Below are 14448 nucleotides of genomic sequence, written 5' to 3' on the forward strand. Positions count from 1 at the left end.
GGCCTCCATGTTTGCAGGCTGTTGCTCTTTTGCCAAGATAAAATATCAAATGCTGTGCTCTGTTTTGGGAACCCTGGGAACTGTCATATGATTGGCTAAGGAACCAGGAAGTAAACACAGGCTACACTCTGAACTGAAGTAGTTCCGGACAGTACCTCTAGGTTTGGCAGAAAAAAATTGACTAAGACATTGTTTTTTGGACAGGACCGACTGTTCTTAGGGAATGTTACTTCCATCCCAGGTGACAAATGATTTTAGTTGCTTTTGCAGTAAATGTATTACTTATTACTCCTTATTTATTACATGGAAAAGGATTCCTCAACTGTTGAAGTATAAATGCTTGCATGAACAAAGCTCCTTGACTGAAGGTGGCTTTTCCTACACAGAACAGAGCTTTGGCCGAGATGCTATGATCATAAAACATTGTATGGTTGTTTCTATCACCAACACTTTATTGCAAGAGCTACCTGATATCCTTCTGCAAGATGTTTGTGGTGATGCTTTTTTCCCCTTCGGACTTTCAAAATAACGAAAATTTTAAGCAAATCTTGTGAACTCGTCTGATTTATAAAACAGCACAACTGTTGTCGGATTTTGTCTCTGCTGTATGTAGCTGTCTGTATTTCTCCCCCTCTCTCTCTTCACTAAGCCTGACAAACATCAATCAGCACATGACACCCCCTTTTTCTTTTTCTTCAGGAAACTTTGGTCCAGAAGCCTTGTAATGTTTTCAGCCTCGCTATAATGTAAAATATTGTGGTTAATTTTGCATCAAAACATTTACTGTCCGCCTGATGCTGGCCTGGCACTCAGTACTGCATCAGAGCTAGGTGGAGGAGGAGAAAGGAAGAGCAAGGTGGGGACTTGTGTGTGTGCTGTGGATCGGTCGATGCAGAAGTTTCTCAAAAAACTCGAAACAGTGCTTATTAAATATCAAAACATTTTTAGAGCAAATTGATGGCAGAGAAGGTAAATGTTATTTTTAAATGATTCTGAATGGAGAGAAAAAATTGCTCCAGTATAAAGGGCGTTGTTCTCATCCAAGGAAAAAGGGCAAGTACTTGAAGACCACCAGGAGTCTATCTGTGAATGGGCCTGTAGACGGCAGAGAAAATGTTCACTTGATCAGTTTATTTCATTTTGAAAAGGTTAAATTTACTATTCCCCATATTGTCGATCAATCTAATAATTATGTTTAACTAACAACTTGAACTTCTAACATCTTAAAACTGTCAATTAACCGTTCTTTATCTGTTTTGTTCAGTTTGTTTTTTTGGGTTTTTTTTGTTAATTACAGGCTTGGGTAACTGGTAGGCTTAATTTCTTTCCTGGTTAGAGCGCTGGCTTACTTTAACAAGCTTGCAGTACAACATATTATAAAAACATGTTTCGTAGACTTATATTTGGATACTTCGACGGAAAAAAGACAAGTGGGGGAAAAAAGCATTGGTAAAACTCTTTTTTGAAGAGTCTTCCTCCCCTGATTGTAGCGTCCCTCTTGAACGCTACAATGAAGAAAAGAAAAAAAACACTGTAACCCTTGTCCATTGCCAGTTTTTTTGTTTGTTTGTTTGTTTGCCTGCCTTCATTATGTGTACTCTGAGCCAGAGAGGCCAAAAAGAAATGTCACCACGGTAACATGCGGTGACAATAAAGAATCTTTGAGGTACATTCTACCCCAAATTATTAATAAAAACATTTATTTAAAAGCTGACAGAGATCCCGGTGTTAGAAAACCTCTTGGAAACACTCTGCAAAGGTTACTGGGGGTCTTGGAGTAAAAGGAAGGAAAACAAAAGGGATACAGACAAGTTGAATTTAAAAGTATGGTACCCAGCGACTTGTGTGTGTGTGTGAGAGTTGTTGTCTCCAGGCGATCAATGGTTATGTCTTTTTACACAAGGTCAAGTAATTAAAAGCCAATCCAAGCTCTACCAGACGGATGACTCATCGCTGCTGGAGAGGAGGAGGAGGCTGCAGGGAGGAGTGGTGCTGTTGTTCAGCGATGATTTCAAAATATGCTTAAGGGAAGTCTCCACTGGTTTCTAATTAAGGCTGTTTCAGCACAATTATGGCTGATTCGGTGTACTTGCTGAAACAAACGTTCACCAAAAAGGAGAGCACTGAAAAGAAAAAGAATGAATTGAAGGTTGAGGGGTTCAAGGGGTTCAAGTAACCAACATGCAGTACACCATTAGCATCAAATTATGAGAGCTGAGAGAAATGCCTCTGAGACATACCTTTATAATCCGTCAGACCCGATGCTTTTCTTCTCTCAAGATGTTAACACATTTATTGTAACGCAGGTGAAACTATCTTTGGATTTGCTCTCGGACGTCTGAGGATGATTGTAGATACATCTGCTATTGCGCTCTTTTCTGCCATTCAGCAGAAGATGTAATCTCAATGGCCGACTCTACAGTCACGATTGAGGACATTGAAGGGGAGCTGTTCAGGATTGAGCGGATACGGGAGGTCCTCGTACGGAGAGAATCGGAGCTGAGATACATGTAAGATCTTTACCTTCATACCGAGCACATTAGAAAATATTACTACAGTAAGTTTAGGCTATCTCCTATATTGTGTTGTCAGTCTTTACGTTTTGATTTCTCTGGAAGTAGTTATGAGTGACCAGAATGTTTGAGGATGCTTTTCCATTGTTACACCTTTACAGCAAAAGTCCTCTTAGCCATTAAACCTTTTCACAAACTTTTACATGACAGACTAATGGGAGGTAGCACATGATTCAGAAGAAGAAGGAAAATCTGAAAAGTGAGGTGTTGATCACCCTCCTTAAGTCAATACTCTGCAGAAAGCTGCAAGTCTTTGGGTGTGTGCCTCTACCAGCTTTCCATAGAGAATGATCATTTACGGGTTGTTGTTTTTTTTTTGGAGAGAAAAAAAAGCTCAGTCAGACTAAATAGATTAGAAGTGTCTATAGACAAATGTTTTTTTAAGTCTTCCAACAGATTCTTATTGAATATTGGTGTGGACTTTAACTGGGCTCCTCTGACATGCAGTTTGCTAACGAATGTTCTCAAGCAAACTGCTGACATCTGCATAAAACATCCTGATTTATTGTGCAAATGGTTTATTTGCAGGAGGATTATTTTGTAATTAGACTTCTGGGGTCAATTTTCTGCACTTGATTCTATTTAGGGCTATCAGAGTAACAGCAATTGCACACCAAGCTTTTTAGATTTTTGGAAAAGATTTATACTGTCTTACTTCCACTGAACAGTTGTGTATTTGTGCAATGTTGATATATTTCCTTTTGTATAATTAATGATCTACTTATTATTCCTTTACTGTCTCAAGCACAGTGAAATATTATGTTAAAGTCTTCCGAATACCTCAAAATGCTCCAAGCTGTCCTTAAGGAATAGCTCATGAAACACCACCAGGAGCAGCAAAAGCAGTGATGTGTACCACGGCAAAATACACTATAATCAGAACTCAAACTGTAGCAGACTGCCAGAACTCTCTCATTGTTTTTTTTAATTATTTTGCACTTTTTCTGCAGAGACCTCATTATTTCTGACACATTGCAACAAGGGAGAAGGGTTGGAGGCGGTTGATAATTAGGAAGCTTGTTGCAGTCGGTGGAACGGAGTCACTGCGGGATTGAGAGAAACTAACAATATACCTTTTTTTTTTCTCTGATTTTGCTTCTAGCTGCACATTTCTGACAAGTGATAGGCACTCATATGGGTACATGTGTTGTATAAAACAGCTGATACTGATGGGTCTGCCAAGGTAAAGTAATTGTCTCAACACTGCAAAAAGAAATGTACTTCATAATGAGATACCAGAGAAACCCCTGGTGCAAGGGCACCAAGGGCAGCAAAGCCCTGGTCTTAACCCTCACGTTGGTGCACACTGCCGGTCAGCTGGCTGAAAAGAGGCAGCTACAGTTTCCACCTTGCTTACCTAAAGCAGTGGCTCTCAACTCCGGTCCTCAAGTGCCCCTGTCCTGCACGTTTTAGGTGTCTCCCTGCTGCCACACACCTGACTTAGATGAATGGATGGTTAAGAGGCTTAGGGAGCACTTGATGTCACGCAGAGGAGGTCATGCAATCATTCTCTGTGAGCCCATGAGTCGTCTTCCAATATGGACCACTGAAGTGAAGCTTTTAGTTCAAACAACTTCAAAGTGTATCAAACAATCCTATTTCCCTTTGCAGCCAGCCCCGTTGATTTAGATGTTTAATGGTCAGATCTGACCTGATAGTGTCAGGTGGGATTAAACACACAGGGCAGAATGGTGATGGCGTTTCAGCTCACACTCCCACATACTGTATGTATGTATGACGGCTGGATCAAAACATGCTGTTTTGATCCAGCCGTCATGTTTCAGGTTCAGTCAAATGATTGTACTGTAGCAGCATCAGCTGTTATTTCTGCACATGTCCCACACAGTTACTGTTTTCCTGCTTTTCTCTCAGGATGGATGACATTCAGCTCTGTAAAGAAATTACAAAGCTGAAACAGGAGCTGCAGAGACTTGTTACAATTCCAGGTAAATTGAAAAATGTTTTTTTTTTGTTTGTTTTTTTAAAAAGATGTCTTGCTGTGTGCAGCACTTTCCCACATTGTTGCCAAGCCTCCCATATTTTTTTCTTAGGCCTCCAGTTAATACAGTATTTGATTTTCTAATCTCACATGAAGCTTTGTGTGTTTGTGAACAGATGTTACATTACATTTGGAGGATTTGTGAGAATTTAAGTACGTTCCTCAGACAGACCCCTATTGAATACAAGCCAGATTTCTTTTTTTCAGAGCTTTTTTTTTTTGCATTTCCCTTGAGTTCAGCTTTTATTATACCTTTTCTCTCAACATTTTTAGATCGGCAAAAACATCTTGTAGTGATTGAGTTTATGGTTTTAACAGCAGTTGCATCTACTGAAAACATCAGTAAAATTACCTCTGCTGTCTTAAAATTTCAGAGCTATATTACAGCTCATAGAAGATTTTTGTTGTAGTCCACTTTTAGTCTAGCTGCCATGAGGCTGACAATATAGTTTTAACATGAACAGTAACAAACTATTCCAAAATGTAATGGATTACATCTTAATTAAAACAATCTTTTAAATTTACTTTACATACAAGCTAATTACTTGACCACTAATTAACTCTAGGTTTGAATGGTTGAGACTGCTTCAGATTATAAGGCCCATCTTGTGACTGTTAAACAGACACAGACAAGTCCACAGAAGACAGAGAAAAGGAGGCGGAGCTGCTGAAGCAGATCAACAAGCTGGTGGAGACCAGAGACTTCCTGGTGGATGATGTGGAGTTTGAAAGGCTCAAGTGAGGCTAATGAACCAACAGGACTTTGAGTAACCCTCTGTTTCCTGACAGGAAAAGGTGCATTGCAAATGTTGAAGGTCATCAGTTAATGGAGACAGAAGATATTGTGTCCAGATTTGTGACTTCACCTGAAAAGCCAACTATGTGTTGAGTATGGTCAGCACCTTATGGATCGCTCCTTTGGTGACTGTATCTGTCAGAAAGTCCAATGAAATGCTTGTAATAAATTACTTTTACACTGTGAAAAGTACCTGTATTTGAGTTAGCTGTTCACTTGAACTGTTGTTTTAGTTCACTCCTTTAAATTCATATTCATTCTCTTCGCATTTTTTAATTGGATCCTCTAACTGTTCTAATAACAGTATATTATATGATCTATACGTTATAGGTGATGGATCAAAACCTTCCATTTTGCCATTAACGAGCCTAAGTTCTGCATTTGATATAGTTAATTTTAACATACCAGACTGATAAACTGGAAATGTCTGTGGAATTTTTTGGGTGCTGTGATAAATAGAAAATTGGCAGACCAGATCTATTTTACATTATTCTGCTTTATGCAACAAACATAGTTCACATGTGGGGTTCCTCGTGGGTCCATTCTCGGGCAACTTTTATTCAGCATCAACATGTTCTCCTAGCTCAGATTATTCAGAGCATTACTTCTCTAATCATCCTGTGATGATCACACACATCTTCATATTTTTCACAAGACTGAGCAACGGTTTCCCTACAGAAGTCATTATTTATGATCCCAGAAAGGCAAGGTTTGAGATAAACACCCAACATGACAGCTCTTACCAAAATAAAAGCTGTGCTCACATTTTCCATATAAACAACGACCACCCCAACAAACAGACTCACCCACAGTCATGAGCACCATCCCTTGGAAAATAATATTTCTATACATATGATTTGTCATGCTTTTTGTAGTGTATATAATACACTTCATATTTCATATTTCTATTCTAAAAGTAACCCTTTTAATTTTCAGAAAATTCACTGTGGTGTACGGTAGCTAAGTGAGAGCACCTTCAATATTCGCTTTAAGCATCCTTTTCACAAGTAATGATAAGATGGAGCAGGAGACGGATGGTAAGACTGGGGCCTTGTCTGCCTTAAAATGTCAAGAAATGTAAAGAAATACCTTTTCCAAAAGAAAGTGGGGCTCTTGATTTTACTGGTTCTGATCCTCAACCTTGCTGGGTGAATCATATATATCTCCTCCAGACTGGTACCCCTTGGGATCCCCCTGAATTAATCTATAAAGTGGTCTGGATTTCCTTTCAGGATCTAATACGGAAAAACTGGTGCCTGCTTTGATTTTCAGTTCACTAGAGTATAGTAATAATGTTAGGATTTAGTATAAAGAAAAATCAGACAGCTTTTGATTATTCAAAATGCTGCTGTCAAAGTCCTGCACGACTCTGGGAAAACAGAACATGTCTCACTTCAGTGGTATTTAAAAATGTTGATATATGGCCGCGAATGATCTTGGAGCTAAATATGTCTCAGAGTTAGATAATCGCAGAGTTAATACATTGTTTACTCTTTGTTGCCAGGACCAGAACTAAATAAGTGAAGTCAGCAACTTCTACAACCAAAATCCTGAAGGCTTGTGATGTGCAGAAACTGTAGGCTGCTTTCATCCAGGAGGGAAAGATAAATTGTTTTCTGCAGCTTTCCTGTAAAGTCCAAACCGTATCCATTCTTAACTATTTATTAGATTTTCATTTACATTTAATTTACATTTTTTTAGTACTAGATGCATTTAGATGGTATTGTCTTGATGTATTTTCCTTCTAATCTACTTTCTTGGTTCTGCAAAGCACTTTTGGTTGTATTGCTTATAAATGGATCTTGTTTTTTTTTAATAAACCTGCTTTGCTATATATATTTTCCAGCTATAATCATGCACAGGGTCAAACAATGAAGTCCTAAATCACTGCTGCTGTTTATTTGTGGTGTTAAATTAGCTTTGACTGTCGACAAGCTGGCAGGTGAGGTAAATGGATAACTCTGAGTGACGTTTCATTTCTCACAAACTGAGATGTCAGCGGAGATGCTGCAGCGGCCATCTCTGGTGAATATTTACCGTTGACATGAAAATGCAATATGTGAAATATGAGCTGTAGAGATGTGCCGTTCACAGTCTGTGGTCTTAGTTTGTCGGTGCGTGAAGTAAAGCATTAAAAACATGTCTTAGAACAATAAAATCAAGGAAATGTTGTCCTCCACAGGGAAAAAGAGGAAGACAAGGAGATGGCAGCCTTCTTACAGTCAAAACTCCCCAATGGTTTGGCAGAAAAAGGTGAGCTGAGCAAGTCACTGAATGCCCCTGCAATGTCAAAGAGTGAATTTTGCAATGTTGTTTAATGGATTTCCCTCTATATACTAAATCGGTATAGGTCCATTTGATGCAGATTATAAATAGTATGAAAAATTGGATTAGATTACGTTAAAACATTAACATTTTAATTAAAAACAGTTGACCTGGGTCTAAATTTGCCTTCCAAGAGTCACGTTTGTGTGTTTTTGATGGGAATCAGTAGAGAGATGATTGTTTTTTTCCCCTGGAGAAGACAGCAGGTAGCACATTCAGTTTCTAAAAAGCAATTAAGTATATTAATATGTAGCTTTAACTCTGAAAATACAAATACAAATAAACGTAAAATATGTATATGGGCATTAACTGTTTAGCTATGAAATCAGCAGAATGACTGTTTTTCATCATTTTGTCTCATGCAGGTGCTCTGCAAGATCGAAAGGTTGCATCCAAATCCCAGCAGACATCCAATCTGTTTATCTCTAAAACTGGACTAACGCTACTGAAAGACTGCTGCGGCTTCACCTGCTCTGTCATGTAAAGGAATAGGAACTGGAGGCCACTACTTGTGCCGGCATTCATGTGAAAACACAAATCAGGCCCCTCAGTGTTTTTGAGTATCATTTCTGAGATTTCCTTTCATGATCAATGATTCTCTAATGTGCAACGCCTTGGAAAATGATTCCCCTTTCACCACATTACACTCACCAACTTCCTTTTATTTCATTGAGATTTGATGCACAGACATCTCTAGACATCAGTACACAGGTTAAAGCTTGGGCACAAAAAAGGAACATTGACCCTAAGCATGTCCCTAAATAGCTTAAAAAGTGGGGTTAGGTTAACAAGGTGTTTTTTTTTTTTCAAGCATAGCTTTAAAACCTATACAAAACTTGTAGGCAGAGCTAAGACGGCTTCTTGAAAATCATTTTTCTGGAGAGGAACAGGGGAACACTGTGAGTTCTTTGTGATGCCAACAGTGAAGCATTCTGATGCAGTCAGTATTTGGAGGAGCAGCTTCTCATGCGTCATGACAAATCTTCTCAAACCACTATCATGAATGAAAAGTGGAGTCAAAACGTCCAGAGAACATTGCATGATGGAGTGGCAGATTTTAAGGCAAACATGGTGCGAGAGTTGCTGAAAGTTCAGACAATTGACATTTTGGCACCACTGCCATGAAATAAATGAAGGAAGGAAGGAAGGAAGGAAGGAAGGAAGGAAGGAAGGAGGGAAGGAAGGAAGGAAGGAAGGAAGGAAGGAAGGAAGGAAGGAAGGAAGGAAGGAAGGAGGAAGGAAGGAAGGAAGGAAGGAAGGAGGAAGGAAGGGGGAAGGAAGGAAGGAAGGAAGGGAAATGAAGGAAGGAAGGAAGAAGGGAGGAATGAAGGAGAAGAAGGAGGAGGAAGGACGGAAGGAAGAAGGAAGGAAGGAAGGAAGGAAGGAAGGAAGGAAGGAAGGAAGGAAGGAAGGAAGGATAAGGTGAGAATCAATCTGGGACCAAAACATTATATTCCTCTGATTTAAGGCAGTTTGCTGATGTTTAGGGTTGTTGTCCTGCTAGGTGGTGACCCCCTCGTCCTAGGCTCAGGTCTTTTGCGCCTTCTGATGGATTTTCTAGGAACGCCCTATATTGAGCTCCTTCCATGTTCCCAAGGACTCTTACCAGCTTTGCTGTGCCTGCTGAAGAAAAGCTTCCCCTCAGCATGATGCTGCCACCACCATGCTTTTTTGTGGTGACTGTGAGTACAGCGTATTGTGCAGTTTTGCATTGAGGCTATAGAGTTATATTTTTGCTCTTATCTGACCACCTTCTTTTCTCCAGCATTTGCTATATACCCTAAACAGCTTAGGGCAAACTGCCTGTCATATGGGGAAAAAGTTTTAGGGGTTTGAATACTTTTGCAAACCACTGTATATAAACATGATTTAAGGGACATTTCTAGCCTGTGACTGCTTCCTGTAAAATGTTTACTTTATACAATCTGTTTTGCTGAAGTTATTCTGATCGCTTTTATTACCAATTACCTCTATTTCCAGTTAAGTGATTGGGTTTGATTAGGGTTGCTCTGACAATTTAATTATGCATTTATGATGAATTACACAAAGTAATTGTAGATCCCTTAAGGGAGGAAAACACTCTTGCCAATCCTAATTTCTTTCAGGTGAATTTTAAATGAATTGGGTATTATTTTCTTTATTGATGTAAATTAGTTCTAGTTTTTGTCTTTTAAAAGATCAAATGATGAATCAAATGAAAATCAAGACCCAACATTTTAATGTTATTAACCAAAAATCTGCATCTCTGCATTGTTTTCATTATCTAATATTTCTAAAAGGACAAACATGGGAGACCCTTTTTATATTTCAGATCCGCAAATATGAACAGATCCCTACAAAAAGAACTGTACTTTGTTTTGTTAAAATATTTTTAGGAAGAACGATCATGAAGAAAATAATGCTTACATCACAATGTTCTTCTGGAAGGAATGTTGTCCTTGCTTTTTAAAGACAGACGTGCAAATTCAGGAGACTACTTGCACGAGTAAAATGTGAGCAAATTTGTTCCTAAAATCAGCTCTATCCAGCAAATGCCCCTCACTGTTCTGATTCAGTTTATGCTGTTTTAGAGGAGGTATTATGCATGCATTTAGGTAGTAATATACCTATGTAAATTACTACCAGAGCAACTAGCTTTGGGTTCTGTTGGACCACCACTGTTCTGTCATGCTGATTGCATGAAGAAAAACAGTCCTCTAAAAGCCATCAGTAATTTCGTCCCTGTTCAGATCTGGTATTAGCAAGTGTCCTGGTTGCTTCAGAAAACAATTGTAAACCCTGACCATTTACACGTGGCATTAAAATGTATCGCGATCGATCAGATATGGTGGGGGAATGTTGTGTTCCACATCACTGTGAACACAACATTCCCACATGGTGGTGGCAGTATAATGCTGTGGGATGCTTTTTTCAGCAGGGAATGGGAAATATGGGGCTAGATATGAGGCACTTCTTGAAGGAAATCTGTGTGCAAAAGACTTGAGACTGTGGCAGAGATTCACTTTCCAAATGGACAACGACCCTAAACACACAGCTATAGCTACAATGTTGAAATCTGAATGTATCGATATGGCCCAAACCTAAATCCAGTTGAGAAGCTGGGACTTGAAAACTGATTTTCAGATGCTCTCCGTTCAATTTGACCAGGCTTTTTTATTTTTATTTTGGTTCCATAAAGCCTTAACTCAAGGGGTTGAATATATAAATGGAGGCCGCACTTTTCAGATTTTTATTTGAAATTATCCTTATGCTTCTACTTCACAGATATGGACTAACTCATGGTGGCCTATCACCTAAATCCCATTAAAGTACACTGGGGTCTATAGTTGTAACATAAAATGTGAAACAGTTCAAATTGTACGAATACTTATACACATGATGAAAAACAAAGCACCGTCCACTGGCGTCCTACATCTTTTCTGCCATGGCAACGGATTCAGAAAGTGTTGTGTAGCACTAGCTGGGTGTATCGTTGTTCTCTGTAATGAGGATGAAACCAGATGGTTTCAGCTCCAACCTCCGCTGTCTTCACCACTAACCCACTGATGACTCACGCTGAAGAGTTACCGCCTAATTGCTCCTTAAGCTGGCCCACCAACAAGACGACCAGTCTAAAAGGACTCTCTTCTTTTCCCCTTTTGTTGAAAACGTGTTGTGTTTCATTGTTTCACCGTCGTGGCAGCTGTTATAGGCCATCGCAGCTAGCGGCACACAAACAGATGGGCAGAGAGGCGTTCAGCGTTCACAGCTGTCCTCAGTTTTCAGGCCGAAGGGAGCAAGCAGTAGACTACATTCTGTGGATATAGATGAACGTACAGCCAGCCCACGCTAATTGGAAGCAAGAAAGGAAAGAATTTGTTCATGAATGTAGTCCTGGCTGACACTTCCTGAAGGAATAGTTTGACCTTTTTTGTTTAACAGGATTTAGTATCAATTCAAGTTCTTGACTTTTCTGTCGCATGGGGCTTTATTGCATTACATGCTGTTTTTGTATTATATTTAGTGTTTTCATTTTTTTTCTCTTACACAATTTCCTCAAAAATGTGAAAATAAATGGCAGATTTAGAACAATAGGCCTGTTGTTGTTTCTCCAACATTCAGTCACTAAACATGAGCCCAGCTGAGCTTCACCTGAGGCTGGTTTGTTTGGAGTAATTTTCGCTAGAATCTCATAATGAGCCAAATTATGTAGCTCAACAGTCACAGTCAGCATGAAAAATGTTATGGAGAAATGAGACGTGAGCTATCAGAGCTCAGTGTCAGCGCAAAGACACTAAAGATTTTTTCTGCAAGAAGCTTCCACCACCAAAAAACAATCAGACTGGCCGGCAGCCATCAGCAGCTCTATACACCTTCAATGTGGCCATTGACCGATGTATGGGATCATGCAACACGCTGCTGTGGAGCTCATTTGTAATCCTCCAATCAATAAAATCCTCATTTGGGACAGAACTTTCTTTTTTCATTTTGAAATCAGACAAGAAATAAACACATTTTTCACCACATAAACTAATTTATATCAAAATGCTCTGAGGAAACTGCTTAATTGTTTGAATAACCCAGCAGGGGGGGGGGGGGGGGTTAAGTTTGTAATTACCATGTTTAATGATAATTTTTCCACTTTTAGCTGTTTTGGATATTTTAGTTGTTCTTATTAAAGTTTTATTAGATTTTTCAAAGGTTTTTAGAGCTTTTTTATTGCCTAGTTTTACCTAATTTAAAATGTGTACATTTTAGTACAATCTGGACCATTTTCTGCTTTTTACATCCAGGGTTGCTAGCTCCTTCCATGTAGCCTTGTATGAATCAGCATCAGCCTTTGTTCCTGTTCGCCTTATCCATGTCAGTATTTTGTCTGTTTATTCATTTATAACATGGACAATAACTGGTCTACAAGTATTAAAACTGTTTTTACAGTCATTAATACACAATACACTGTGAAGGAGTACATGGAGGTGAGATCTGGGCAGATAAACTGACATGCTAGTCACAGTTTCTATACCAGCCTACTTTCAAAGCTCTTTAAATTATAAAATATGCCAAATTAGAGCAACCTGTGCTGAGGTACGTATTATTTCCCTTACAGATTTCTTCCGTCCTTGGTTTTTTGTTTAGATAATTAAATACATTTTAATATCAGAAAAAGATAACATGGTTAAACATGAATTGCAGTTTTCATACAATGGCTTATTCACTGATGGGTAAAAGTTAGGCCTGGTCCTATGTGAAGCGGTTATCACCACCCTTCTTCATGTGATTAATGAGGATAGTTTCACTTGCCACATCCGGGCCTGATTACTGTCGGACCTGTAGAATCAAGAACACATTCAAAATAGAACCTTTCTTACAATGTAAAGTAAAAGACCTCAAAAAGCAATACATCATGTCCAGATCTAAAGAAATTCAAGAACAAACAAACTCCCTGACATGTATCAGTCTGGACAAGATTCTACAACAATTTCCAATTATTTTAACCTGGCCAGCCAGATTTATAATGTGTAGCACTCCTAGTTTTGCACATGATCAATCTAGGACTGCTCCTATCAAATCTGTTTGAACTCTGCAAGATGACTGGATGAAGCGACACCTAGAGCCCGCCTACCAAAGGTTGGTTTTAGCCAATCACGGTATCAATGAAAATGTAAGCACAGGGCACCATGAGAAACCACAACAAGCTAAACTAGTCAAGGCACGTCTTGCTGTTCTTCTCTCAAAGAAGTCGTGGATTCTGACACAACAGCTGTGATGGCAGCAGCTACACGTGCCACCTCCTGCACTGCCACGTTTATATTGGTTCAGCTGTGGGCTCAACAGCTACTGCTTTCGTTGCAGCTGTGTGTCCCATATTAAACCATAATACTGCAAATGTGATTGGCCCGAACTGTTTTTTTGGTGGTTCGGTTCCAAACGAATTAAGTGGGAGCAGGACAAGATGGATTCTCGTGTGTTTGTGAACGCACGAATACTGCAGGCAAGGTTACGAGGTTTTGGGGCTCAAAGGAACCACTGTCAGAGCCATCATCCACAAAAAGAGAAAACATGTAACAGTGGGTCAAATTGTAGTAGCAATGGCCAGCCTACCAAAATTACTCCAAGAACAACATCAATAAGTCACTCAGGAGGTCACAGTAGAACCCTGAACAAAATCTAAAGCATTACAGGTCTCACTTTATTCACATTGTCACACATTTTGCTAAATAACATTTTGCTAAATCTTTTGAGGAAAATATACTGTGGACTGAAGGTAGGCCTGACGTAAACCTATCACAGCCTTTAAGAAACAGAACATAATACTAAGAGTCATACAAGCTGGGAGTAGTGTGGTGGTCTGGCTCTGGGTCCGGACCTGGACAGCTGGTTGTAACCAGATAGAACAATGAAATGTTTTCAAGCGCACTTGAATTATACAGCAGGGGGCACACCAGCATGTCGGCCTGTAAATAGCTGGAAAGAAATGAAATATTTGCAGCGGACTAGTCAAAGTCCAACTAAAATACTGCAGCCTCACCTTAAACTGGCAATTAATGCAAAGAAATCTTTCCTTTTTGCCCAAATAAAAACTATTCTACAAACAAGAGTGGGCCAAAGTGAAGACTTTGACAAACTCTTCAGAGATTGATTGAAACGTGTGGCGGATTCGATCTGCCAGTGTTAGGTAAGCAATTCATCGTTTTGACAAACTTTTAATAGATAATGTGACAATTTTATTTTTTTTTAATTGATGCGGTTTATCGTGTTGTATTTATGTCTGATCA

General features: G+C 39.2%; 1 protein-coding gene across 3 annotated transcripts in view; it reads left to right on the forward strand.

The window, feature by feature from the left end:
* Nucleotides 1-8791, forward strand: part of zgc:171844 (uncharacterized protein LOC100151763 homolog) — a 13054-nt gene extending 4263 nt beyond the window's left edge. For 2 of the 3 annotated variants that reach the window (XM_036148408.1, XM_036148407.1), the window contains 5 exons: nt 2390-2510; nt 4446-4519; nt 5196-5310; nt 7551-7621; nt 8059-8791. In XM_036148408.1, the coding sequence (XP_036004301.1) occupies nt 2390-2510; nt 4446-4519; nt 5196-5310; nt 7551-7621; nt 8059-8177 (500 nt within the window). In that variant the 3' untranslated portion in view covers nt 8178-8791. The remainder of the gene's footprint in view (nt 1-2389; nt 2511-4445; nt 4520-5195; nt 5311-7550; nt 7622-8058) is intronic. The other variant, XM_036148409.1, reaches the window with a different exon arrangement.
* The last annotated feature ends 5657 nt before the right edge of the window (nt 8792-14448 follow it).

This window comes from Fundulus heteroclitus, chromosome 16 (assembly GCF_011125445.2).
Source record: "Fundulus heteroclitus isolate FHET01 chromosome 16, MU-UCD_Fhet_4.1, whole genome shotgun sequence".
Taxonomy (NCBI): domain Eukaryota; kingdom Metazoa; phylum Chordata; class Actinopteri; order Cyprinodontiformes; family Fundulidae; genus Fundulus; species Fundulus heteroclitus.